At 43.0% G+C, this 27,869-nt stretch overlaps 1 protein-coding gene across 1 annotated transcript in view; it reads left to right on the top strand.

The window, feature by feature from the left end:
* Positions 1-26,324, top strand: part of LOC143773894 (uncharacterized) — a 101,788-nt gene extending 75,464 nt beyond the window's left edge. Inside the window, exons 10-13 of the mRNA XM_077261193.1 lie at positions 4,863-5,030; positions 10,784-10,934; positions 18,741-20,017; positions 26,121-26,324. Coding sequence (XP_077117308.1) covers positions 4,863-5,030; positions 10,784-10,934; positions 18,741-18,781 — 360 coding nt within the window. The 3' untranslated portion in view covers positions 18,782-20,017; positions 26,121-26,324. The remainder of the gene's footprint in view (positions 1-4,862; positions 5,031-10,783; positions 10,935-18,740; positions 20,018-26,120) is intronic.
* The last annotated feature ends 1,545 nt before the right edge of the window (positions 26,325-27,869 follow it).

The raw sequence follows: 27,869 nt of genomic DNA on the forward strand, positions 1-27,869 counted from the left end.
GGTTGGGGATGAGGCCTCTCAGATGTGTGAAAACCTACTGAAGCCATATTCCAGCCGGGACTTGAACCACACTGAAAGGATCTATAACTACAGACTGACCAGGGCAAGAAGAACAGTAGAGTGTACTTTTGGGATTCTAGTCTCAAAATGGTGCATTCTTGAAACAGCCATTAATCAAACAATGGACACAGTCGATGAGGTGGTCAAAGCCTGTGTGGTTCTCCACAATTACATAACGGCTAAGGAGCGACCCAACATTGAACTGGATGAACCAGTTGCAAACCCATTGCCAGATTACCAGTATCACCCACTGCGGTCAACTGTTGAAGTTGGCCACATGCGGAACCAATTTGCTGCCTTTTTTTAATTCTGATATTGGATGTGTGGCATGGCAAGACAATATTGTGTCAAATTTCATGTTGGGTTTGGGTCTGTACCAGTTATGTTTTAAATGTTACTAATATTTGTTGTTAATAAACTATGTGTTTTGATATCTTGACCGAGTCTCCTATGTATTTCCTCTAAAAACCACTTAGGTTGCTACTGATAAGGTAGTTGACATCATTGCGTCCTGATTCTGTTCTGCAGTATCTATTGGACGCAGACTGAAGAGACGATGGGGGGTTTAATATAAAACAGATCTATACTAATCAAGTCAGGTGTCAGAAATAATGAATTCACGATGCACAAATAACAGCCTCATGAATTCACTATTTCTGACACATGTCCAGGTGACTATAGATATGCCTTGTATGACCTCCATCGTCCCTTTACTTTGTGTGAAATAGATTACGTACACAGAAGAGAAAATGGAAGTTATACAAGGCAGTTCTATACTTAGCAGGTCAGGCATCATAAATAATTTATTTTTTATTTTTTTTTTTAAACTTGACCTGTTCAGTATTGTTCTGCTTTGTATTACCACCATTTTCTCTTCAGTGTGCGACACAGATTATTCATAGTAAGAGATTATGGAGAAAATACAAGTCATTTTGGGTTTTTTTGCCACCTCATAGCTCTATACTAAACACACAAAGGTGCGGTGTTCTACTTAATAACTACTGGAGTTATGAGTTGGCAAAAAAAATAAAGTGTGCGGCGCATTGTTTTATTAGGCGCACGGTGTGTGTTGCTGGCGGCGAAATACACAGTTAACCAAACATTATTGGGGGCAAAAAACATTATTATTTATTTTTGAACCACAAACAAATTTATTTAACTGCGCCTGTTTGGGGTAGAGTGCTGGAAAGGGGGGGTGTGAAGATGTGAGGCCTGGCTAACTGTGGACCACGCAGGGGTGGCAGGAGAAAGGGCAATTAAAGTACTGGGGTCTGGCAGTTCAGGGATGGTGCTTGATGCACAAGAGGACAGAGACACACTGGAAGGGTGAGACAAACCTGACATTACAGACACACTGGAAGGTGAGGGGGGAGGAATCAAGATAGTCCGCTGCCTTTTTTTTCCCCTTTTTGGGATCGACGCTGCAGTCTGGGGAGCCTCAGTGGGCTAATTTCTTGCAGCCTGGTCATGGTGGCCGACCTGTCAGGGTCTGTGTGCCGCTGGTGCTGCATGGTTGTGGTGGTGGGGAAGGCCATGCCAGGGTCCGGCTGCTGCTGCTGCATGGTGGTGGTGGGGAAGGCCATGCCAGGTTCCGGCTGCTGCTGCATGGTGGTGGTGGGGAAGGCCATGCCAGGGTCCGGCTGCTGCTGCATGGTGGTGGCGGGGAAGGCCATGCCAAGGTCCATCTTCTGCTGCATGGTGGTGGCGCGGAAAGCCATTCCAGGGTCCAGGTGCTGCTGCTGTTGCTGCTGCTGCATGCTGTTGGCAGTGGAGGAGGTCCAAGCAGGAGCAGCAGTTGTCATGGTGGTGGTGGGCTGTCTTACAGCACTCAGCATGGTGGTGGTGCTTTACTGGTGTCCGGCAGTGCTTGGAATGGAGGTGGCCGTGCAGTGGTATGCAGCAGAGCTCAGCATTGACGTGACAGTGCAGTGTAGGAACAGGTGGATATGCCGCCACTGTCTGCTGAAAATACCGACTCTGCTGCATAGCCTGCACATAAGCAGCATTGCAGGCCTGCATGACACTAAGCTGGAGATCAGGAGTAAGGTGTTCCGACATGCCCTGTTCAATTTGATTGAAACAATGATGTGCTGGCCTCTGGAGGTCAGCTTTTACTTGGTCAAGGCTTTTGGTAACCTCCTGGATACGTATATTCATATGGCTAATGGCAGTATCCAGTCGGTCACCCATCACCTTGAGTCCATCATGAAAAACCGAGCTCAAGTGCAAAAACTCCGGCATGAGTGACCTGTCCGAGGCCCTCTGCCGCTGCCGGGAAGAGCCAAAAAAAAAAAAACCGGCAGAGGACTGAGACAGGGGAACACCTGATGGACCAGCTTCCTGGTCTCCAGTCTGTGTGGCAGGCCCACTTGCTGCAGTGCTGCTGGATGGCTGGGACGGGTCCGTGGCTGTCTGATGAAGGACCGCTCCAGAATCAGGGTCAAGAGTGCTGCTCCATGTGCTGTGAAAAAAAGAAGAAAAAAACACATTACTACCAAACATTTACAAAAGTTAAGAGCCAACTCCTGTGGAATAGAAACATACAGATTAAGGCAATACAACACAACCTAATACACCAAAAAATACTTACTGGTTACTGGTTGGAATGGTTAGACAATGGACTTTTGGCCGGGATCACACAACTGTGTGTGATGAGAGAAACTCCTGAGAGTTTCTCTCATCACACACAGTTGTGTGATCACGGCCAAGGTCACTGCTGCATCACACTGCATTGAAATACTTACAAAATGCATTTCAGACCTGATTCGGGGCGTTGTCCCAGCCATCCCACATCGCTTTGGCCACCTCATTCCATAGCTGCCGGATCGTCACGTTGTCCGAGTGCTGCGGAACCCGGGTGTCCCACAACGGGACTCGCTCATGGACCAGGGAGATTAGGAGGACATTGTCAATGAGGTCCTCATCCCGTTCTGGAACCTAAATAATAAATAAAGACATTAATGTTGGAGACATTAACATAAGGAAAAGAAAGAAAACAGAGACAGAAAACTGGCATGAATATTGAAAGTCAAGAAACAAAAGGAGTCAAGAAGAAAAAGGTAAAGAAAGAGGAAAGTAAAGAAATGAGCATCCAATAGTAAAGTGAGGATACAATAAACAGTCAGCCACGTATACGTACACGCTGCTGCCTCGCCACCCGACCTTGACCCCGCTCCTCCTGCTCAGCCTCTGCAGCAGTGGAAGAAGTGCTCTAAAAAAAGGAAAAAAAAATTGTCATATGTGTAGATGTGACAGTGAATACTTACCAATCTGTGGAGGTGAGTACTCACTTCACTGACATGTTCGGCTTGTGCAGGCCCAGGCCATTGCTCCTCCTCAGAAGAAGATGACATTCTGATGCAAAAAATGGCAGAAATTAGGACATATAGAGACAGACAATAGAAAATAAAGACATTGGCTTGGATGTACTCACATTGTTCAGTGTCTTGTTTGCTCCAAGGTTCTTGCCTGCGTCTGGTCTGCTTGTCTGTCTGCTGGGTAGTGACCTGCAAATGCCCACTCCCTCCCTTTATCAGGTTGTATGTGGGGGGTGGCTAATCAGTGTCTAGACATGTTTTCCTGTGGTGCAACGCATGCGTTCACATAGACAACAATGCATTTTTTTTTCCACATTCATGCCGCTAACAACCGCATACGTTTCTAGGTGGAAAATTGACGCCTCTAAAATTACTACATGTAGCTTTTACCGCGCCAAACCACAGACGACGAAACGAGGCATGCGTCGTCAAACGCAGCAAAACGCAACCGATCGCAGACATGCATCCCCAATGTTAAATATAGGAATACACGACGTATGCGGAAAATTGTGGCACAAAGGCTGCGGACACAACCGCAAATGTGAAACCAGCCTAACCTGGACATAAAGAGGATCTAGGCATTTTAATTAATCTGCTTCACATAGCTGTGTCACTGCCGTTTTACATAAATGCACCCACCATTGTCTCCTCAAAACACATGATAGATGAAAGGAAAAAGGAGGGGAGATATGAAGGACCTCAAGGATTTTTTATATTTTCTATGACACTCTCATTTTCATAAATGGATATTTTCGGATAGTGTTTGTGAAATCAAGCACTTTTGCATTTAACTACTAGTTAAATTTTGGAGCCCTTCTTGAGATATTAAAACTTTACTTTTGTTAAAAGCTCATTGCCTAGGAGACCGACCACCGCTGCTGTCTACCACTGAAACATCGTCAACGCAGTGCTTACATACTAAAAAGAAAGGAGCTTGTAAGCACTGTACATTCTGCTGTCTAGCAGGTGCTGGTCGATTTCCAAGGCAATGAGCTGTAAACAACCTGAGAGGAAAATGTTTATATCCCAAGAATGTATGAAAATTATCCAGTATTATAACCTAACAGTAAAACTACGACACAGACATGGTAGGCCACATTTACCAGAGATATTCTTCTCCTAAGTAAATCTTCTAGAAGAGAATACATGGCATGAGCGCTAATCCTGTATGTAGTCCAAGTCTCAAGACAGGATTCAAAATGTGTCTTGGATGTGAAGTGAACTGAAGAAGACAACCTATGCGGTGGGAGACAAACTGTTACCTTTGGCTATGTTGTAAGAAAGCAGCCATGTTTTTCCAATCGTTTATAACCCCCTTATAGGGTCCGGGTTCTCCTTTTTAATGCAATCAAAAAGTAAAGCAAAACATCATCGACCGTTGACATTTGAGGACTGAGATCCTTTGCTTGAGAAAGTTTTGTACCTTGTGTATAACATTTGCTGAATATCACAGTTACTAACTTATAGTACTTTAACTTTTCACAGATTAGCACAATGGAGCAAGAAGTTCAGCATTTACAAAAAGAGAAGTCTGTCATGGTTTTGCAACTAGAAGCTTTAAGAAGGGAAAGGAATGAGGCAGAAAAGGACCTGGATTTACTCTGTCACTTTTATAAGGAAGAAGCGCAAGCTCATAAACAACATATCCTACAGGTACCAGCCCATACACGACATATCTTACAGGTGCGAACCCATACACAACATATCTTACAGGTACAAGCCCATACACAACACAACATATCTTACAGGAACGAGCACATACACAACATATCTTACAGGTGCGAACCCATACACAACATATCTTACAGGTGCGAACCCATACACAACATATCTTACAGGTACAAGTCCATACACAACACAACATATCTTACAGGAACGAGCACATACACAACATATCTTACAGGTGCGAACCCATACACAACATATCTTACAGGTGCGAACCCATACACAACATATCTTACAGGTACAAGTCCATACACAACACAACATATCTTACAGGAACGAGCCCATACACAACATACAGCTCTGGCAAAAAATAACAGACCACCACAACGAATCTCTGTCATGGGCAGCCCAATCTCCAGACCTGAACCCCATTGAAAACCTCTGGAATGTAATCAGGAGGATGATGGATAGTCACAAGCCATCAAACAAAGAAGAACTGCTTAAATTTTTGTGCCAGAAGCAGTGTGAAAGACTGGTGGAAAGCATGCCAAGACGCATGGAAGCTGTAATTAAAAATCATGTTTATTCCACAAAATATTGATTTCTGAACTCTTCCTGAGTTAAAACATTAGTATTCTTGTTTCTAAATGATTATGAACTTGTTTTCTTTGCATTATTTGAGATCTGAAAGCACTGTTTTTTTGTTGTTTTTTTAATTTTGAACAATTTTCTTTGTCAAAAAATAAATACAAAAATTATTACTTGGAATTTCGGAGACATGTTGTCAGTAGTTTATAGAATAAAAGAACAATTTAAACATTTTACTCAAAAATATACCTATAAAGAGAAAAATCAGACACACTGAACATTTTGCAGTGGTCTCTTAATTTTTGCCAGAGCTGTATCTTACAGGAACAAGCCCATACACAATACAACATATCTTACAGGTACGAGCTCACACACAGTACAAAATATCTCACATGTACAAGCTTATACACAACATATTTTACAGGTACGAGTCCATAAACAACATATCTTACAGATGCAAGCCGATAAACAACACATATTACAGGTACAGACCTTTATATAGTGTAATGGAATATTGGGATGTTGACCATAGACTACAAAAAATGGAGATTTGACAGAAGATTCACTCACATGGTTGCTGTACGAGAATTCGGCCCATGGCTGGAGTTCAGACCAGTCACTGTGGTGGGCATTGAGAAAGTGCTACAGGAAGTTGGTCAGGATCTGATTAACCTGCTCTACCTGGCCATTGGATTGAGGGTGGTTGGCCGAAGAGAAATCCAGAGCGAAATTAAGTAATTTGCAGGTGGCCCTCCAGAAGCAATAAGCAAACTGGACACCTCTATCCGAGATGATATAGGGTGGAAGACCATGGAGGAGGAAAATATGTATAACTAACTTCTCTGCAAGAACTGGAGCAGATGGGAGACCAAACAGAGCGGTGAAATGGGCCATCTGGAAGAAGCGATCCACAACCATGCAGGTAATGGTACTCCCGGCCGTTAGTGGAAGGTCGGTGTTGAAATACATTGCAATATACTGCTAGGGAGCAGATGGAATGGGCAAAGGAAGTAACTGACTGGTAGGAATCTGTTTTGGAGTTTTGTTCTGGACACAAGGACAGGCAGAGATAAAATCTGCAATATCCTTGTGCTGGGTCGGCCACCAATAATGTCGGGAGATGAGGAGAGCCGTTTTCTTCTGACCGGCATGGCCAGTCACTTTAGATGAGTGACCTCACAGAAGAACCCGCTTCCTATCTGGTTCAGCCGCATAAGTCTTTCCGGAAGGGAGCCGAGACAAATCCAACAGAGCGACCATAAAAATTTTGGAGCGTTCAATGATGTGTTGGGGCTCCTGGTCGGAAGACTGGAAGGATCTAGAGACCGTGTCTGCCTTGATATTCTTATCTGCCGGATGAAAATGGAGTGTAAAGTTTAAGCGTGCGAACAACAGAGACCACCTGGCTTGTTGTGGGTTAAGTCGCTGTGCGGATAGCACATATGCTACATTCTTGTGGTCAGTATATGAAACTACCAGAGGCATAGCTCCTCTTAGCAAGAAGCGCCACTCTTCCAGAGCCAGTGCAATCGTTAACAGTTCTCGATCATCTATAGAGTAATTGCCTTCTGGAGCAGAGAAGATCTTGGAAAAAAAGCCACAGGTCACCATGTGACCGGAAGAAGACTTCTGAGTAAGAACTGCTTCGGCCCTTGAAGAAGAAGCATCCACTTTCAGAAAGAACTGCTTGTTATTGTCCAGACAATGCAGCACAGGAGCTGAGGAGAAGTCCTGTTTTAAAGACACAAAGGTTTTCTCTGCCTCTGGATTGCATATCTTAGGACTGGCACCATTGCAGGTCAGGGCAGAAATAGGAGCAGTCCGAGAGGAGAAATGTGGAATAAACTGATGGCAATAGCTTGTGGAACTGCTGGATAGCTTTTAGTCCATCAGGACGGGGCCACATTGAGACAGCAGATACCTTCCCGGGATTCACTTTCAAGCCGGTCTCGGGCTGTACCCAAGAAACGGAAGACAGATCTGCTCGAATAGGCGCTTTTCGTATTTGTCGTAAATACGGTTCTTTATTATTCTCTGCAGGACCTGGCAAATATCCCTTTGTTGTGAAGGCAGATCAGGAGAGAACACCAAAATGTCGTCCCGGAATACTACCACACACGTATAGAAAAGGTCCCGGAAGAAGTCATTCACCAGTTCTTGAAAGACAGCAGGGGCATTACAGAGTCCAAAGGGCATAACCCGATAGCCATTATGAGTATCTTGGGTATTAAAGGCAGCCTTTCATTCATATCTTTGATGTATTCAGATCAGGTTGTATACCCTTTGAAGGTTGAGCTTTGTGAAAACTCTGCAACCTTGAAGACGATCAAACAACTCAGAGATGAGAAGCATAGGGTATTTATTCTTGAAAGTAATTTGGTTGAGACCCCCGGCTGTAATCTAAACAGCGTAGCAGAGAACCATTCTTTTTCTTCACAAAAAAGAAACTTGCTCCAGCCGGGGAAGAACATTTCTGGATAAATCCCATGACAAGATTCTCTTCAACAAACTCAGGCATGGCATGAGTCTCAGCCTGTGACAGAGGATAAATTTGGGCTCATAGAGAAGCGCCTGGTAGAAGGTCGATAGGATAGTCATAAGACCTATGAGGTGGTAGAATCTCAGCCTCATTTGTATTAAAGACATCAGCGTACATTCAATTTGCAGCAGGCAAGCCAGGTAAATTAGATGGAGAAGCCGGGCATCGCGTAGGACGAATGAGAACTAAACATATCTCGTTGCACTCCTGACCAATGGAGTACTACTGAGGATATCCAATCAAAGACTGGATCATGTTTCCAGAGCCATGGCAGATCTAGAAGCAGAGGGTGAGACCAGCCCAACAACACATAAAGATTAATCTTCTCCAAGTGTAGCATTCCTACTCGAAGTTCTACAGGCTCGGTCACGATTAGGATGGTTTGGAAAAGTGTTTTCAATCCACTGAAGAAACCACCAAGGGATTGGGAAAACGTTGGATAGGAATCTGATATCGTTCCACATTGGCCTGCTGAGTGAGGTTACCTGTGGAACCAGAGTCGAGGTAGGCCAACTCGACAAAATGGATGCTGCCACAGGACATGGACACTGACACTGACAGTCAGCGATAATAGGAGTGATTTAGCCGCCGTCATTTCTTGGTCTCTCTGGACAGGAGCGGATTACATGCTCAGGACTGCCATAACAAAAGCACCTTCCCTCGTACCCTTGGACCTCCTGATGATGCTTGGTCATCTTCACCTGGTCTACCTGCATGGACTCAGGAGAGGGTGCCAGAGCTGAGGCTTGCTGCACGACCAGTCTTTGAAAGGTTGGAACCAGGCATACAGGTCTTCTGTCGTGGTTCACCTCCTTGGAACACTCCTTAAACCTGATGTCTATAGTGTTGCTAGAGACACCAGGTAATTCAGTGAGGTGGGTATATCACGACCAGCCAGCTCGTCCTTAATTTGCCCAGACAGGCCTAGACACTAGAGGATCCCATATCTCCCATAGGGGATTTAGCCACACCAAAGCCACGCCAGTGAGGTGAGACATAATGAAGGCCACCTTGGCCCGATCTGAAACGAACTGAGCTAAAGGTACCGTCACACTGAACAACTTAACAACGATATCGCTAGTGATCCGTGACGTTGCAGCGTCCTGGATAGCGATATTGTTGTGTTTGACACGCAGCAGCGATCTGGATCCTGCTGTGATGTCGTTCGTCGGAGCTAGGAGGCCAGCACCTTATTTCGTCGCTGGATCTCCCGCAGACATCGCTGGATCGGTGTGTGTGACACCGATCCACCGATGTCTTCACTGGTAACCAGGATAAACATCGGGTTACTAAGCGCAGGGCCGCGCTTAGTAACCCGATATTTACCTTGGTTACCAGCGTAAAAGTAAAAAAAAAAAAACACTACATACTTACCTTCCGCTGTCTGTCCCCCGGCGCTGTGCTTCTCTGCACTGTGAGCGCCGGCCAGCCGGAAAGCAGGGCACAGCAGTGACGTCACCGCTCTGCTTTCCGGCCGCTGTGCTTACACAGTGCAGAGAAGCAGAACGCCGGGTGACAGACAGCGGAAGGTAAGTATGTAGTGTTTGTTTTTTTTAACTTTTACGCTGGTAACCAGGGTAAACATCGGGTTACTAAGCGCGGCCCTGCGCTTAGTAACCCGATGTTTACCCTGGTTACCCGGGGACCGGCATCGTTGGTCGCTGGAGAGCTGTCTGTGTGACAGCTCTCCAGCGACCAAACAGCGACGCTGCAGCGATCGGGATCGTTGTCTGGATCGCTGCAGCGTCGCTAAATGTGACGGTACCTTAAGAGTTTGAAGTGTAGTGTATGTACCCTAATTAATGAACCTCTGAGATAGAGAAACAGACAGACTGGGTCCAAAGCCAGGTACGTAGCTGGCAGACTGTTGAGGCACATTCGATGTTGTTGCAGCTTGGGCAGATGCGGATGCGGCTGGAGTTGTCAGCGTGTCTAGATGGGTATTTAATGTCTGCAGGTAAGATATGTCCTGTTGGTCTTTCTGGCGGGAGACCTCCTGGAACAAGTCAAAGATGGAGGAAGCCTGAGAGCCAGTGGATTCCATGGCCTGTGCAAACTGTAACAGACTGTGTAGTGGAACCAAGGAGAGCCCGGAAGGGGCATGACTAGGTGCCTCACCAAGTCCAACCTTGGATGCACGCTGGCTGACTATACTGCGATACAAGGGAGGCAAGACCATGTGCGACATTATTGCAGTCCAAGTAGCACCTTTATGACAGTGGCTTTTGATCAGCAGGATAATTCCCTTTCACCATACTGCAAAAATTGTTTAGGAATGTTTTGAGTTCTATGACAGAGAATTCAAGGAGATGATTTGTCTCTAAATTCCTCATATCTCAGTATAATTGAGCATTTGTGACATGTGCAGGAAAGATGAGCCTGATCCAAGAAGGTTCCCACCTCACAAGGGATCTGCTGCTCATGTCTAGATGCCACGAACCACAGGACACCTTCAGTTGACATGCGGCATACATGCCTCAAGCAGCTCAAGGGGGAACTTACAGAATATTAGACAGGACTCTGGAGGTTTTATTGTTATGGCTGAAACGTCTATTTATGTAAAATATTCTCTCCATATAATCTTGTAATCTAGCCTTATCTGTGATGTGATCAGATATTCCATGCTTATCGGGGATTGTTGGAGGAACAGATGGATGCTCAGGAACATCGCTACAGAAAACTTCTAGAAGAAACTATCCAGGATGCCGTTCAACTTTCTGCTCGAAACCAAGAGCTTGAAATTGAGAACAAGCAACTACAGAACAGTGAGCAAACTAACCTCAGTTTCATAGTTTTAAAATACTCTTTGCACATATGGGCATAACTATACGTCTGCATAGGGGTGAACACATAGGGAGCCAAGCTCCCTCCACATGTGGTTGATGGGGCTATATTAAATAATTGACATCACAGTCAGCGCGAGCACGTCCTAGGTCCCATCGGCGCCCCATGATACGAGTGCCAGGTACCTTTGGATTATTGTGACAGCAGAGGGCCTGGAGAAGGCTCCCGTAGCCATACTCTTGGTTTTCCTCTCAGATCATCTATTTGCTGAGCTTCAAAGACCGAGATTTCCACTATAGTATTGCAGTATATAATGCAAACAATCGGACAGTAGCAGGTTCAAGACCGCTTAGGGGAATAACAAATGAGGTAACAAAAAAAGTTTGAACCTCATTAAAAAAAAATGTTTTAAACCACCGCCTTTCTTCACATTAAATATACAGAAATAAAAAACTAAATATGTGCTATTGCCGTGTTTGCAAAAGTCCAATCTAGTAAATTAGAAAATTAACCCAGCTGGTAAACGCCATAACAAGAGAAAAAATAATAATGCCAGAATTGCGATTTTATGAAAGCTGTATAGTATGTACCCCAAAAATGTTATCAAAGAAAATGTCAGTTTGCCCTGCATGAAAACAAGGCCTTATACAGCTCCATTGTCGGAGAAGTAAAAATGTAATGGGTCTCAGAAGATGACAACACAAAACAAATTTTTATTCTTTTTATTTTTCCAAAATTCAGGTATTTTTTTCACCACGTACATGCAAAATACAGTATATACAGTTGAAACCAGAAGTTTACATGCACTATATAAAAAGACACATATGTATTTTTTCTTAATATATGACATGAAATCAGAATAAACCTTTCCCGTTTTAGGTCAATTAGGATTACCATAATTATTATTTGCCAAATGCCAGAATAATGAAAGGGAGAGAGAATGTTTAAGGCAGTTTTATTTTTTACTGCAAAGTCAAAAGCTTACATACATTTCATTGGCCTTTAGTACCATTGCCCTTAAACTGAATGACTTGGGTCAAACGTTTGGGATATCCTTCCACAAGCTTCTCACAATAGTTGGTCGGAATTTGGGCCCATTCCTCCTGACAAAACTGTTGTAACTGATCCAGGTTTGTAGGTCGCCTTGCTCGCACCGGCATTTTCAGCTTTGCCCATAAGTTTTCAGTAGGATTAAGATCAGGGCTTTGTGATGGCCACTCCAAAACATTGACTTTGTTATCCTTAAGCCACGCCACTTTGTTACCATTTTGGCAATATGCTTTGGGTCATTGTCCATTTGGAAGACCCATTTCCACCCAAGCTTTAACTTCCTGGCTGATGCCTTGAGATGTTGTCACATAATCTTCTTTTTTCATGATGCCATCTATTTTGTGAAGTGCACCAGTCCTTCCTGCAGCAAAACAACCCCACAACATGATGCTGCCACCCCTGTGTTTCACAGTTGGGATGGTGTTTTTAGGCTTCCAACCTTCTCCCTTTTTCCTCCAAATGTAACAATGGTCATTATGCCCAAAAGTTCACTTTTAGTTTCATCAGACCACAAGACATGTCTCCAAAAATTAAGGCATTTGTTCCTGTGTGCATTTCAAATTATTAATCTAGCTTTTTTATGTTTCTTTTGGAGTATTGGCTTCTTCCTGGCAGAGTGGCCTTTCAGCCCATGTTTATACAGTACTCGTTTCACTGTGGATATTGAGACAATTGACCAGCTTCCGCCATCATCTTCACAAGGACTTTTGCGTTTGTCCTTGGGTTGATATGCACATGTCGGACCAAAGAACATTCATCTCTGGGACACAGAACCCATCTCCTTCCTGAGCAGTATGATGGCTGGACATTCCCATCTTGTTTGTACTTGTGTACAATTGTTTGTACAGATGAACAATCACCTTCAGGTATCTTGAAATTGTACCCAAGGATGAGCCAGACTTGTGCAAGACAACAATTCTCTTCCTGATATCTTGGCTGATTTCTTTGCAACACAAAGAAGCAGTGTGTTTCAGGTGTGCATTAAAATACATCCACAGGTGTGTCTCTAACTCAGAAGCTCTCAAACACACGACATCATCATATGGGCAGTTCAGAATTGTTTAACAGCATAGTAATCTTAGTGTATGTAAACTTTTGCCTTTGCAGTAAGTAATAAAAATGCCTTAAAACATTTTGTCTCGCTCTCATTATTCTGGCATTTGGCAAATTAATTATGGTAATCCTAATTGAGCTCAAAAGGGAAAGGTTTATTCTGATTTCATGTCAGATATTGAGAAAAACATGCATACGTGTCTTTTTATACAGTGTATGTAACCTTCTGGTTTTAACTGTATATATATATGTATGTGGAAGTTCGGTATTACTGTCCTTTTACTGACATTTTTATTTTACAATGAGCACCATAAAAGCAGAACCCAAAGAATAATGTCACAATGTATGCATACATTTTTTTCACCATTTCACCACATTTGAAATTGTTCCCATTATTCAGTACATGATACAAACAAAACTGGGAATAAAAGAATAATGCGCATGCGCACTGCAGTAAATAAATAGTAACACATGTAAAAAAAAAAACATAGGGAACTTAGATAACATTTTTTTATAAAAAAAAAATGGAAAAGCCATTCCAGTGACAATTAGGATGGTCCCTGACTCTAGTGATTCACCTTGCTACGTGCGAACCAGGCCTGCAGATAGACTGGGCAGAGCTGGACCAGGGCCTGACTGTATTGGGACCTGTCTATGAAAGGTTGAGTATATCATGATGCACAGCCCAACTATATTTTCGGTCTGATCACTATCTGTTAAATGAACATATCTAGTGTTGGATTGGGTTGGCCAAAGCACACCAGTAACATTGATTCTTGGGGCCCACTGTTCAGCTACATGCAAAAGTAAACCTGGCCCCAGTACACAAATTTACTTTTTGCTTCTAAGTATGGTAATATTAATTTGGCTAGCTTGTTTAATGAATGATTAGGTTATACCTTTTTCTGCATATTGTGAATCAAGTGTAATAGCACTCCTTCACTGGGGCCTACCAGAGGATTTTCCTGCAGTCCTGTGGGCCAGTCCGAGCCTGAACGTATTACACTAGGACCAATGTTATTCCATGAGGCTGTACAGATGACCTTTTTTTTATTGACAGAATCTACATGCGTAAAAAATTGAATCATGCACAATTTTCCTCTGAAAAATCAGATAAGTCACCCATGTGCGTGATATAAAAAATCGGATGTCATACGAAGCCACGGTATACCATTCGATTTTTACAGACACATTGCAATTCCGTAATATAAGAAACTGTAAATTATTAATAGCTGCTGAAGAAAAAAAAATGGATTGTATACGGCTGACAAGTGAGAACAAATTGTCCCACTTCTCTACATGCAACTGAACTGTGACGGTTCTTTTATACTATGGTGTGACCTTAGCCTCATACTGACAGGTGCGCCAGCCCTTATTTTTGTTTTATTGTTCTCAGTATGTAGGGGGTGTGCCCCCTCCTCTCCGGGCTGTGCTCCATTATATATTCAGCCGTCCCAATACGGATAGACTCTAGTCCTGCTCTCTCCCCATCTATTTTGGGGACTGGCTGGCACATATCAAGGTGACTCACTAGAGTCAGGAACCATCCTGACTGGGTGCACCTTGTTCAGGGTGCCCACACACTATGTTTTTATTCTAGGTTTTGTTTGTTGATGGCCACAGAGTATATGTGCACCTGCATATTCCTCTTATTCTAGCAGGTATGGCAGCCATTTTTTTTTCAGATACGTTAAAATAAATGGTGTCATTGAAAAATATAACTTGTCCCTTTACAAGCCTTCGTATGAACATGTTGATGGAAAAATAAAAAAGTTAAGGCCTTTGGAAAAAGAGGAGGAAAAAACAAGCGCAAAAACAAAAAATGACCAGGTCCTGAATGGATTAGGGTAAATGTTCAAGAAATATATAGGATCCAGCTTTCACAATACATAAAAGACATCAAATTTTATTTAATCCATTAAAAAAGTGAAAAAATATGCATACTTTGCAAAAGGTTGAAGTGAATGCCCTCCATAAAGACCAAAGCGTTCTGAACACTACAGCATGCCGTGGCGTGCTTGCCAGGGCTCCACACTGACTGGATTAATTTTGGAAAGGGCGCGCTGGATCCTTTTGATTATTTGAACTTCAGGTTGAATGTTGACATATGTCCATTGCATTTAACCTACACCTTAAAGGGGTGGTACAAAACAAATTAATTTTCATCCTGAATCGCTTTCTATTTGGAGCCATAATCTACTCTATTTTCTAATATACTTTAATTAATAAGTCCCTACCATTCCTTCACTACTGAATCTAACTGCCTTTTTTTTTCTTTTTTTGATGATGCTTTGTTTGAGAATCCAAGTGCATGCTGGGATACTGAAATACAGCAACATCAGGGGGCAGAGGCTGAGGCCACTGCTGCAGCTTTTGCCCCCTCTCTGAAATGAAGAGTTAGCAGTGACCTCTGTTTCAGGGTCTGGGCTAGTCCGTGCTCTGCTGAGCATGCATCAGTTGTGAATTCCAACAAATGCTCAATAGATTCTTGTCACTTTGCAATATGCACAGTGACGGTGCGCTCCCTCATCGGTTCTGATCAGAAGTAATGATCCAGCAAGAGAGTGCACTGACAGTGCGAGTAGTAAAAAGAGTACCCAGCTTGCAGAGACCTGCACTGCTCCTGCAGCCTCTCACCCATTATGACTCTTCGTTTGAGTATCCCTGCATGCACTAGGATTCTCAAAAGAAGCGTCATCAAAAAGGAAGTACGGTAATAGGAAAAATAATAACGCAAATATAGTCAAGGAATGGTAGGGACATTTTTTATTAAAGCGTATTAGAACATAGATTAGATTATGACATTAAATAGATTTAGGATGAAAATTAATTTGTTTTTGGGCCACCCCTTTAACACATGAACATTAAAAATCTCAATTTGCAGACCCTGTGCTTTGGGATGTTGCCCCTCGTCAGCACAAAGAGATCGGATTTGGCTAGGTGAGAGGCTTGAGGCTATGTGCGGATTTGCTTGCAGAAATTTCTGAAAGGTTTCTGCATATCTTGGCAGAAAAACGCAGTGGAAAATCCATGCGTTTTTGTTGCATTTTTGTAGATTTTTTGTTGCGGATTTTCATGCGGTTTTGTAAGCTCCTCCATCAGACATCATTACCTTTGACAGTTCTGCAGCGTTTTTGGAAGCAAATACGCCAATTTTTTTACACCTGCAGAAATGCAAAAAGAATTGACATGCTGCGGAAAATAAAACTCTGCACATAAGGACAGAAATTCCATGTGCACAACACTTCAGGAATGTCATTGATTAACATTGCTTAAGTAATCCATTGCATTTTTGGAGCATTTCCGCAAGGAAAAAACGATGCGGAAACACTACAAATCTGCATCGTGTGCACATAGCCTAACACTGAATTGAGATTCTGGTTTGGCTTTCATCCTAAGTCATGTGACAAGGCTCGTTAAAACCCTGCTGTTTTGTTCGCATTTACTATACACTTGTAGTGTTCCGGGTCACTATGACCCGGCTTATTAAACCTTGATTTTAGACACTCTAACTCCATTTTTTTTATACTTTTTGCTTACTAGACTGTTTGTGAACATGTTTGGTAGTAAAAAAAAAAAGAAAAATGAACTAGAAATCTTTTTTTTTTGTTTTTATTCTGAAAAAACAGATCAATGAGCAAAACGAAAATAGAAAACTACACATATTTTGTAAAAAAAAACCAAAAAAAAAACAATCAAATCAAACATTTTGTGATAAAAAATTAAAGATAATAAACATTACAATGTGAATATATTTACATGATCATATAAATTTACGGATTCTTGCATGAAAAACAATACACATGATTTTTGCATAGAAATGTTTTACAGCCAGAACATGTTATACTCGTCTTGCTGTCACAAGTAGAAGGGCAATAGCTGCATCTTTTTCTTTTGATGCCGGAAGAGGCCATGGGGGTAGAAGCGCTTGTGGAGGACATGGCTTCACTGTCCTGGGCATGTTGATAGATGCTTTGTACCAGGCCTGCTGCTGCTTCTGTTCTTGGTGTAACTTTTCTGTTCTCAATATAATGCCTAACCAGTGACTTCCCCAGTTCTTCTATAAATAGTCTTCTTTTATGGAGTTTGTTGGGGTTCCAATTGGGATTGATTTCCCTCCACAACACAAAAGAATTATAGGCTGACAAATCCAGAATGTTGTAAAAGAGAATCATTGGCCACCGATTTGATTTTCTTTTGCAGGAATATGTACCAATGAGTTGGTCTAATGTGTCTACACCACCTTTGGTTGCATTGTAGTCCTAGATCATATTTGGTTTTCTATCTTCCCGTGTACTTACTTCATTATCATGGTGGTTGGTACTCATTAGTATGACGTTTTTATTTTTTTGTACTGATAAGAGCAAAGAAGATAAGAACCCTTCTGAAAACAAGCAGATAAGCCAGGAAGACAGACTTACTTAGCAAAAAAAAATTATTTGCAAGACTTTACAGCTCAGCTTTACAAAAAAAAAACGTCTTAGCGCGTTCTGAGCAGTCCGTTCTGCGCAGAATATACACGTGTAGTGCACACCTAGTGATTTCTCCAGATGCACTCTACATTTTAGAATAGACTGCGCACCAAAAATAATCAATATAAAGCCATTTTTATGGTGCGCAGATCTCAATGCATACCCCCGGTAGAGCGCGTGTACGACCCCATTGAAATAATTTAGGAAATAAATCAATTGATATACAATAGTAGATGCAATAAATAGACCCAACTGAGGTTATAACTCCTTTATTTCACTGAAAATATGGCCTCACAGCTGTAAAAAACGATGTCGGGTCACTATGACCAGAACACAACAAGTGTAACTTTTTGCGTGTAGCAAAAAGTAAACGAAAAAAAAAATAAAAAAAAATACTCATAGGTAGGTCCCCCCCAAATGAGGAAAAGTCAAGGAGTCTCAAGTTTTACAGACTTACAGAAAAAAATCTACAGGGCCGCAAAAAGTCTGTTCGGGTCACTATGACCCGAACAGAACAGCAGGGTTTTAAAGGGTTAATATTGACTTTTAGGATTGCTACTTCCGATATGCGGCACTATACATGTTTATACTGCGCCCACTGACTTTCCTACAATCTTTAAGAATCCGTATAGTTGAGCTGATTCCACAATAAAGGGATTGTTCACTACTGAACAACCCCAGCTGAATCAATTCAGGGCCCCAAAGATGGATACTCACCTATCCCTATGGTGCCGTTCCAGGAATGTCAGTGCTGCTATTGTGTCATGTCATCTCTGTGGCCAATCAGCAGTGCCTGATTGGGTGAAGTGGTCACGTGACACAACAATGTCATGTAACCCACTGGGAATAGCATCGCAGACCGAGATGGAACACCGCTGCAGCTCTGGAGTATCCATTGATTTCATTTTCTATGGGACCCTGAATTGATTAAGCAGAGGTTCTGTAGTAGTGGACAAACTCTTTGAACCTTAACATTGAAATCTGAGTCCATTTAGGGAAGCATGTGTGTATGTATTGTAACAAAAAATAGGTATTCATACAAGCACACACCCTTCTGTGTGCCTACAGTATCTACATCTGAACTTACAAGAGCTCAGAAAGTCTGATAATCCAGAACCGTGTTGGTCACAATAATGACAAATACTTATCCTTGTATTTCAGAAAAGGTTGATCATTATTGAGTTTAATTGTGTCCTTAATGTCCCATTTCAGGCTTAACAGCGCTGGAAAGAAATGACATGAAGAAACCCTGAGTGACTACTGAATGTAGTATAGAAGCATAGAGAAATATCCTAGAAGAAGAACCGTTACTCATCTGATAAAGGCAATCCACTGCTCCCCCATATTTTTTTGTGTGCTGCAGCAATATCGCCCTTCTACCCACGTGACTGCTGCAGCCAGTTCAGCGGACCGGTGCCAAACACCACTGGGGCCAGTGATTGCAGCAGTCACCTGGGTAGAAGAGTCGTGGGAACTTTTATCTAAAGTTTTCTTGTTATAGATTTTACCCATTGCCAGTCCTGTGGCACTTCATGGTTTGTTTCAACACAGAAGGCAAGCTATCCCATGTTGGCAGGCGACTGTTCAAGGATGTTTTACTGTTGGCATGGCACGAGACTCAAGGTAGTGCTCACTTGTCTTCTCCAGATAATCATTCTTCCAGATGTCCCTAACAGTCTGATGGGGGCTTCATTGGAGAAAATAACTTGTCTTCAGTCCTCTGGAGTCCAATCATTGTACTTCTTGCAAAGTTATTTTCTCTGTAGAAGCCCCCATCAGACTGTTTGGGAAATGTGGAGGAATGGATGCCCTGAGATGGAAAACTGACCGCTCCCATGAGTCCTGTGCCATGCCAACAGTAAAGCATCCTGAGACCATTCATGTGTGGAGCTGCTTTTTATCCAAGGGTTCAAAATCCCATCAAGAACAACATCTGCAAGGAGTTTGTATGTTCTCTCCATGTTTGTGTGGGTTTCCACCGGTCACTCTGGTTTCCTCCCGCACTCCAAAGACATAACAATAGGAAATTTAGATTATGAGCCCCAGTGGGGACAGCGATGATGATGTCTCTAAAGTGCTGTGTGATTACGGTAATTGCGGTATGTAAGAGAGCATAATAAATAATTCCAGGGGAGGGGGCTCACTCATAATTTTGCCTAAGGACACGGCCTTGAATAAAGAATGGGATCTCAACATCCTCCAAGAGAAACTTCTCCAATGGTGCAGGAGCAATTTGGTGAAGAACAATGTTTTTACAGCATGTTGGAGACTATGTCACAGGCAAAAGTGATAACTAAGCGTATATAATCTCTTCTCATTATGTACATTGCCGCCCCTTATTACATTCTTGTTATGTACAGCACCGTTCCTTACATACCAAATTCTCTTGTCTTTATCACATAGTGTCCTCTCTTGTTAAACATATAATGAAATGACGGCTGGTGGAACCTGAGAAAGCTTCTTTTCTAATGAAGGAGGCTGATGGACCTGTCTTTTAGTCACCTCCTTCTCCATCAGCAGTCATTTTATATGTAACAAGAGAGGACCCTGTAATAAAGAGAAGCCAGTGTGATTAACAATAACAGAAATACGCTATGTAAGGGACGGTGCTGTACATAACAAGAGATGATACCCTGTAATAATATACGGTGCTGTACATAACAGTGGACGTACAGTGGCATGAAAACGTTTGGGCACCCCTGGTAAAAATTACTGTTATTGTGAACAGTTATGCAAGTTTAAAGATTAAATGATTTCTAGAAAGCCTAAAGTTATAGATGACACATTTCCTCTGTATTTTAGGCAAAAGCAAAAATACATATTTTCATCTTTTACATTTTAAAAATTACAAAAAGGAAAATGGGCCGATACAAAAATTTGGGCATCCTTGGACATTTGTGTGCTCAGATACCTTTGACCAAGGTTTAAGATCTTAATTAGCCTGTTAGGGTTATGGCTTGTTCACCATCATTAGGGAAATGCCAGTTGATCCAAATTTCCCAGCTTTATAAAAACCCAGCCTCCTCTAACCTTGTTCCAAAAAACAGCAGCCATGGGTTCTTCTAAGCAGCTGCCTAGCACTCTGAAAATGAAAATGGTGGAGGCCCACAAAGTAGGAGAAGTCTGTACGAAGATAGCAAAGAGTTTTCAAGTTGCCCTTTCCTCAGTTTGAAATGAAATTAAACAATTTCAGCTAAAATAAGGTCTGGAAGACCAAGCAAAATTTTTGTGAAAGCTGATTAAAAGGTTGCTAGAGAGGCAAATCAGAACCTCCGCTTGACTGCAAAAGACCTTTAGAAACAATTAGCAGACTGGAGTTATGGTACATTGTTCTACTGTTCAGAGATCCTTGAACAAATATGGCCTTCATGGAAAAGTCATCAGAAGAAAACCTCTTCTGCATCCTCACCATAAAATTCAGCATCAGAAGTATTCAAAAGAATATCTAAACAAGACTGATGGATTTTGGAAACAAGTCCTGTGGACAGATGAGGTTAAAATAGACCTCTTTGGCCATAATATGTGTGAATAGAAAAGGACACAGAATTTCTGGAAAAAAACAATCATGCTTTGGGGTTGTGTTGCAGCCAATAGCACGGGGATCATTTCATGGATAAAGGGAAGAATGGATTCAATGAAATTTCAACAAATTCTTGATACAAACAACACCATCTGTAAAAAAAAAAAAAGTTGAAGTTGAAAAGAGGATGGCTACTACAAATAGATAATGCTCCTAAACACACATCAAAATCCACAATAGACTTCAAAAGGCACAAGCTGAAGGTTTTACAATGGCCCTAACAGTCCCCTGATCTGAACATCATTGAAAATCTGTGGCTAGCCCTCAAAATAGCAGTGCATGCAAGATGACCCAGGAATCTCACAGCACTGGAAGAATGGATGAAAATCCCGCAACCAAAAATTGAAAGACTCTTGGATGGCTATAAAAAGTGTTTACAAGCTGTGATACTTTCAAAAGGGGGCGTTGCTAGATACTAACCATGCAGGGTGCCCAGACGTTTGCAGCGGCCCATTTTCCTCTTTGTAAATTTTCAATTATAACATATGGTATTAGATGTACTACTTAGTACTCTGTATTTTACAGGATGGTTCAGTGGACTGTTTCACGCATGATGATATTAGACACAGGGCTCAGGGGAGTGTATGACAGAATGTGATTACGGTACATACATAGAATATCACACAGGATGGAATTAGATGCACTCCTCAGTACACTGTGGATATGATTGGATACATGGCTCTGCAGACTGTATGGCATATGGTGCGATTGAGTGGCATTGCTATGGTCCAAGCCCGAAAGTCTCCCTATACACCCCCCAACCAATAAAAAGATCTATACATATATTAATACAGTATACCCCTGTTGCTAACCCTAAAACACACTATACAAAGACCAATATTACCAAAATTACTACCATACAAGGGTCAAATACCACCATTACAAAATATCCACTACCATTACCACTACACGGTGAATACATATTATAATATGACCGCTATAAAAGACACTACACAAATACCAAAAACTAACAATGACTAGTACACAGGGGAGAGGGTCCTACCCTTGTGGACTTACAATCTACATTGTAATGTGGAAGGAGGCAGTACATTGGGGGGTTTTGGCAGCTCTGGTGGTAGTAAGGTGGGTTGTTGCAGGCTGTAACTTCTTGAAGAGATACATTTTCACACTGTCTAAAAGTTCCGAATGTGGATGATAATCGGACGTGTTGGGGCACAGAATTCCAGAGGATGGGACACTCAGAAGATTTGGAGGCAATTGGGGAGATTAGTTTGGAGATATATGGAAGCGACAAAATATGGGTATCTTTTTAGGTCTATATCAGTACTTTGAACAGGATACGCTGGGGAATTGGGAGCCAATGAAGGGATTTGCAGAGGGGAGAAGAAGAGAAGTAGCGAGGAGAGAGGTAGATAAGTCAGGCAGCAGAGTTAAGGACGGACTGGAGAGCTGCAGGGAGGCCACAAAGGAGGATTTGTAGTAGTTGATGTGGGAGATGATGAAAACATGCAGTAATATTTTAGTAGATTCAGGGTTGAGGAAATGATGGATTCTGGAAATATTTTTCACTTGGAGATGGCAGGATGTGGCGAGAGCTTAGATGTGCACTTTGAAGGACAGAGCAGTCGAGCGTTATTCTGAGGCAAAAGAGATAGTATGAGGCCCCACAGCCCCCTTATACAGTCATGACCGAAAGTGTTGGCAGCCTTGAAATTGTTCTAGAAAGTATTTCACCCAGCAAAATATTTTAATTACACGTTTTGTTATACACGTTTATTTCCGTTGTTTCTATTGAAACAACACAAAAAAGCAGAGGGGAAAAAAGACAAATTGGACATAATTTCACGCTAAACCCCCAAACCGGTCTGGACAAAATTGTTGGCACCCTCAATTTAAAATTTGGTTGCACACCCTTTGGAATAATTGCTTCCTATAATCATCAACAAGCTTCTTACATCTCTCAACTGGAATTTTCGACCACTCTTCTTTTGCAAACTGCTCCCGGTGTCTCATATTTGAAAGCGCCTTCTCCCAACAGCAATTTTAAAGGGCCACTGTCACCCCCTCCAGCCGTTATAAACTAAAAGAGCCACCTTGTGCAGCAGTAATGCTGCAGTCTAACAAGGTGGCTCTTTTAGTTTTTGCTTCTGTTATTCCCTCAATAAAGCATTTTATAATTTTCCCCAAATACCTATCTTTGTACCTGGAGGCGGGTCTGAAGCCTCCTCTGTGAAGCGCCCAACTGCCGTCACTCATCTCTTCTGGGTCGATGGTCGCCGCCCCCTACGCGCTGTTCTTCTTAAATCCGGCGCCTGCGCTGTGCGTGCCTGCCTGGGGCAGGCGCAGTGTTCATTGGCCGTCATAGCTCAGATGCCGGGTGCCTGACTGCGCCTGTGCGGGCAGTGCGGCCACCCTGTTACTAAATCCCCGCCCCGCACTGTGTTATGTGGAGCGCCCCCACACTGCCGCAGGGCCGAGGGGTACCCGGAGCCGGGCCTCTGGGTCTCAGTCCTGGGGTTGTCACGGTGGCTAGACCCGGTCCGTGGCCCTGTCTGCCAGTGGGGGACGTCCGGTGCAATAAGTGGTGTTGTAACGGTGCAGTTGTGGGGTGCAGATCGCGGTAAATAATGAGGACACCAGGTTGCAGTCTCTTTACCTCTTTACTGAAGATCTCTGAGTCCTCAGTCCAGAATACGGTTCACCAGGCTGCGCAAGTCCGGCCGGTCCAATGGCACTTCCAGAGTTCTCTTCACAGGAGGAAATCTGTGCCTTCCCCCTACCGCTATGTGTTGTAGTCCTTCCCTGCTGTGCTTACGGAAAGTACCCCACAACTGTTGTGTCTGTTTCTGATGTTGCCTCACAACTCGATTAGATGATGTTCTGCTAATCCTCCGTCCCTCCCTGAGGTTCGGGTAGGAACGGCACCCGTTTGACGGGTAGGCCTGGAGTTCTTCCGGGACCCTAGAGACGCCCCTCTCCCGCAATTGCCTCCCAAGACTTCATAGGTGATTTGAGTTAGGCAGCCCGCCTGAGACTGACTGCCCTGCCGCTGTTTGGAGTATTGCTTGAAGCTGAATGTTATTCTACTCCCTCGGCGTTCCGGCCACCGGTAGTGCGCCTCAGTAGGATGTTGCTTCGGTCTTACAGCACGACTCCTACTGGTATTTCTCCTTTGCGTGATCCCGTTTCTCACTCAGCACAATCTATCTCTCTTCTTATCCTTTCTTGGGCACCGCCGCTACCCGGAGCAGGCACGGTCCCGTTACGTTCGTTCTCATTGCCAAGCCTCTGTCAGGATCCCACCCCTGACAGAGACCCTACTGTATCTTCCCCTGCAACACCCTCTGCCACAAGGTGTTGCCTGGTTCCAACCCAGTCAGCTTTCTGATCTAACTTCCTGCCTGACCCCCAGTTTACCCACTATGGTGGGGAGTGGCCTAGTGAATAGCACCCTTAGCTCCCCCCGGAGGCCCGGCTGTGAAATGTATTGGTGTCTGTGATACCTGATCAGATGAACTCCTTCAGTGCCATCGGACGCACCATAGCTCCCCATAGTGGCGGAGCCACAGTACTGCAACGACCAGGACTCTGGGGCGCTGCATATGCATTATGCACAGTGCGGGGCTGGGATTCCTGGGAATGCGCACTGTGCTTGTCAGATGCTCCCCCAGGTTCCCCGCCTTCCAGCGTCGGTCTGTGCAGGAAGCTGCCCAGGAATCCCAGCCCCGCACTGTGCATAATGCATAACACAGTGCGGGGCGGGGATTCAGTAACAGGGTGGCCGCACTGCCCGCACAGGCGCAGTCAGGCACCCGGCATCTGAGCTATGATGGCCAATGAACACTGCACCTGCCCCAGGCAGGCACACACAGCGCAGGCGCCGGATTTAAGAAGAACAGCGCACAGGGGGCGGCGACCATCGACCCAGAAGAGATGAGTGACGGCAGTTGGGCGCTTCACAGAGGAGGCTTCAGACCCGCCTCCAGGTACAAAGATAGGTATTTATGGAAAATTATAAAATGCTGTATTGAGGGAATAACAGAAGCAAAAACTAAAAGAGCCACCTTGTTAGACTGCAGCATTACTGCTGCACAAGGTGGCTCTTTTAGTTTATAACGGCTGGAGGGGGTGACAGTGGCCCTTTAAGATCTCTCCACAGGTGTTCAGTGGGATTTAGACCCGGACTCATTGCCGGCCACTTCAAAACTCTCCAGCGCTTTGTTTCCATTCATTTCTGGATGCTTCTTGAAGTATGTTTTGGGGTCATTGTCCTCCTGGAAGACCCATGACCTAGGATGCAAACCCAGCTTTCTGACACTGAGCACTACATTGCGACCCAAAATCCGCTGGTGATATTCTGATTTCATGGTGCCTTCCTCACAATCAAAGCACTCAGTGCCAGAGGCAGCAAAAATGCCCCCCCCCCCCCCCCAAAAAAAAAAAAAAAAACCTTTGAACCACCATCATATTAGACTGTAAGTAAGCAGGGTGTTCTTATCTTTGCAGGAGCCTCTACACAATCTCTATATTGGTCTCATCGGTCCACAAGACGCTTTCCCAGGTACATCTTGACAAAGTGTAGTCTAGCTTATCTATGTCTCTGTGTCAGCAGAGGGGTCCTTCTGGGTCTCCTGCCATAGCCTTTCATTTCATTCAAATGTCGACAGTTCACACTGACACTGATGCACCCTGAACCTGCAGGACAGTTTCAATTTCTTTGGAACTTCATTGGGGATGCTTATCGACAATCCAAACTATCTTGCGTTGCAACCTTTCATCAATTTTTCTCCGCCATCCACTTCCAGGGAGATTAGCTATAGTGCCTTGAGTTGTAAACTTTGTGATTATGTTGCGAACCGTGTAAAAAGGAACATCAAGATCTCTGGAGATGGACTTGAGAACCAAAATTATTGAACTATATCAACAATCTCAAGGATACAAGTTGTCAGACAATTCTCTTACCCTCTTTCTGTTCTCCATACTTAGTGAGGTACACACAGACATACAATGCAAAGATTGAGTCAACGTCTCCCCTTTTTATCTGGCTTCAGATGTGATTTATTTTCATATTGCCCACACCTGTTACTTGCCACAGGTGAGTTTGAACAAACAGCACATGCTTGAAACAGAATTATTTACCCACAATTTAGGAAAGGTGCCAACAATTCTGTTCCATCCATTGTTGGGGCTTTGTGTGAAATTGTGTCCAAATTGCCTTTTTTTCTCTGCATATTTGTGTTGTTCCAATACAAACAAAAGAAATAAACACGTGTATATCAAAACAAATGTAATTGAAATAATTTTCTGTGAGAAATACTTCATTTTCTGGAACAATATCAAGGGTGCCAACACTCTCAGCCATGATTGTATATAATATGATGGTCCTCACAACTCTATATAGTGAGCTATGGGGACGATTATACTATAGATACTGAATTATGTCCCCCAAAATGCCTATATAGTACGATGGCCCCACAACCCAATAATATGAAAATATTAATATTGTACCTATTGTATACCCAGAAGAGCAGCCTCTGTCTCCTCATCTGACTTTTACAGTGGGCCGACAGAGGCAGGGCAATGCAATGAAGTCATCTCGCCACCTACAGGTGCTTCTCACAAAATCAGAATGTCATCAAAAAGTTCATTTATTTCAGTTCTTAAAAACAAAAAATGAAACTCATTATATAGAGTCATTACAAACAGAGTGATCTATTTTTATTTCTGTTAATGATGATTATTGCTGACAGCCAATGAAAACCCAAAAGTCATTATCTCAGTACTAGATGGTGGCCCGATTCTAACGCATCGGATATTCTAGAATATGTATGTATGTACGTCGCGCTTAGCACAGCCACAAAGTATATAGCACAGCCACATAGTATATAGCACAGCCACATAGTATATAGCACAGCCACATAGTATATAGCACAGGCCACGTAATATATAGCAGCCAGGCAGTATATTATAGCAAGTAACACAAGACCTCTCTAAGAAACTCATATAGATAGGCCACAAGAATGTATAGTTAAAAAATACAAACTTTATTTCAAACAAAAGAAAAAAGTATCTCAATTATAAATATAAATATAAACACATGAATGTAATGTTAATGATGCCTCCAATCTAACATAGGTCCTGGTGAAAAAAATCCATACAGTATCTAAATCTCATACAGTATAAATATATCATTCGATATGCTACCTAGTGGCTATTAATTAATATATATGCATCAATATGATAACGGCAGCTATACAAACAGGTTAAAGAGCATGGTGCCCATGTTTTTATATATATATATATATATATAACTGTGGCTTATTTTTTATTTTATTTTATAACGATACCACACATGATTAGAAAAAAATCTATGGTGTACCCATACATATAATTAGCCACTGATATGCCTCAGATACTCCAAAGTCAAATACCGATATCAAACTTATTGGACTGATCTGCTCAGCCTCCCTGTAATAAAGTGCAAATGTGCTGACAGGAGGTACTATAGAGGAACCTGTGTCAGAGATCTAGCAATAGTATTGTAGCTTAGCAGACCAAAGTCCTCTGCATGCGGTATAAAGGCTCCCTGTAATAGAGTGCAAATGTACTGACAGGAGGTACTATGGAGGAACCTGTGTCAGAGATCTAACAATAGTGTTGTAGCATAGCAGACCAAAGTCCTCTGCATGCATGATGTATAATGCCCCCGGAAGAAGATTATACATCGAAACGCGCGTAGGGGTTCTCAGGTCTGGTGTCTTCTATCCTGGTAACTATGCCACAGGTTTCAGTTCTTTTAG

Source organism: Ranitomeya variabilis, chromosome 5 (genome assembly GCF_051348905.1).
Source record: "Ranitomeya variabilis isolate aRanVar5 chromosome 5, aRanVar5.hap1, whole genome shotgun sequence".
Lineage (NCBI taxonomy): Eukaryota > Metazoa > Chordata > Amphibia > Anura > Dendrobatidae > Ranitomeya > Ranitomeya variabilis.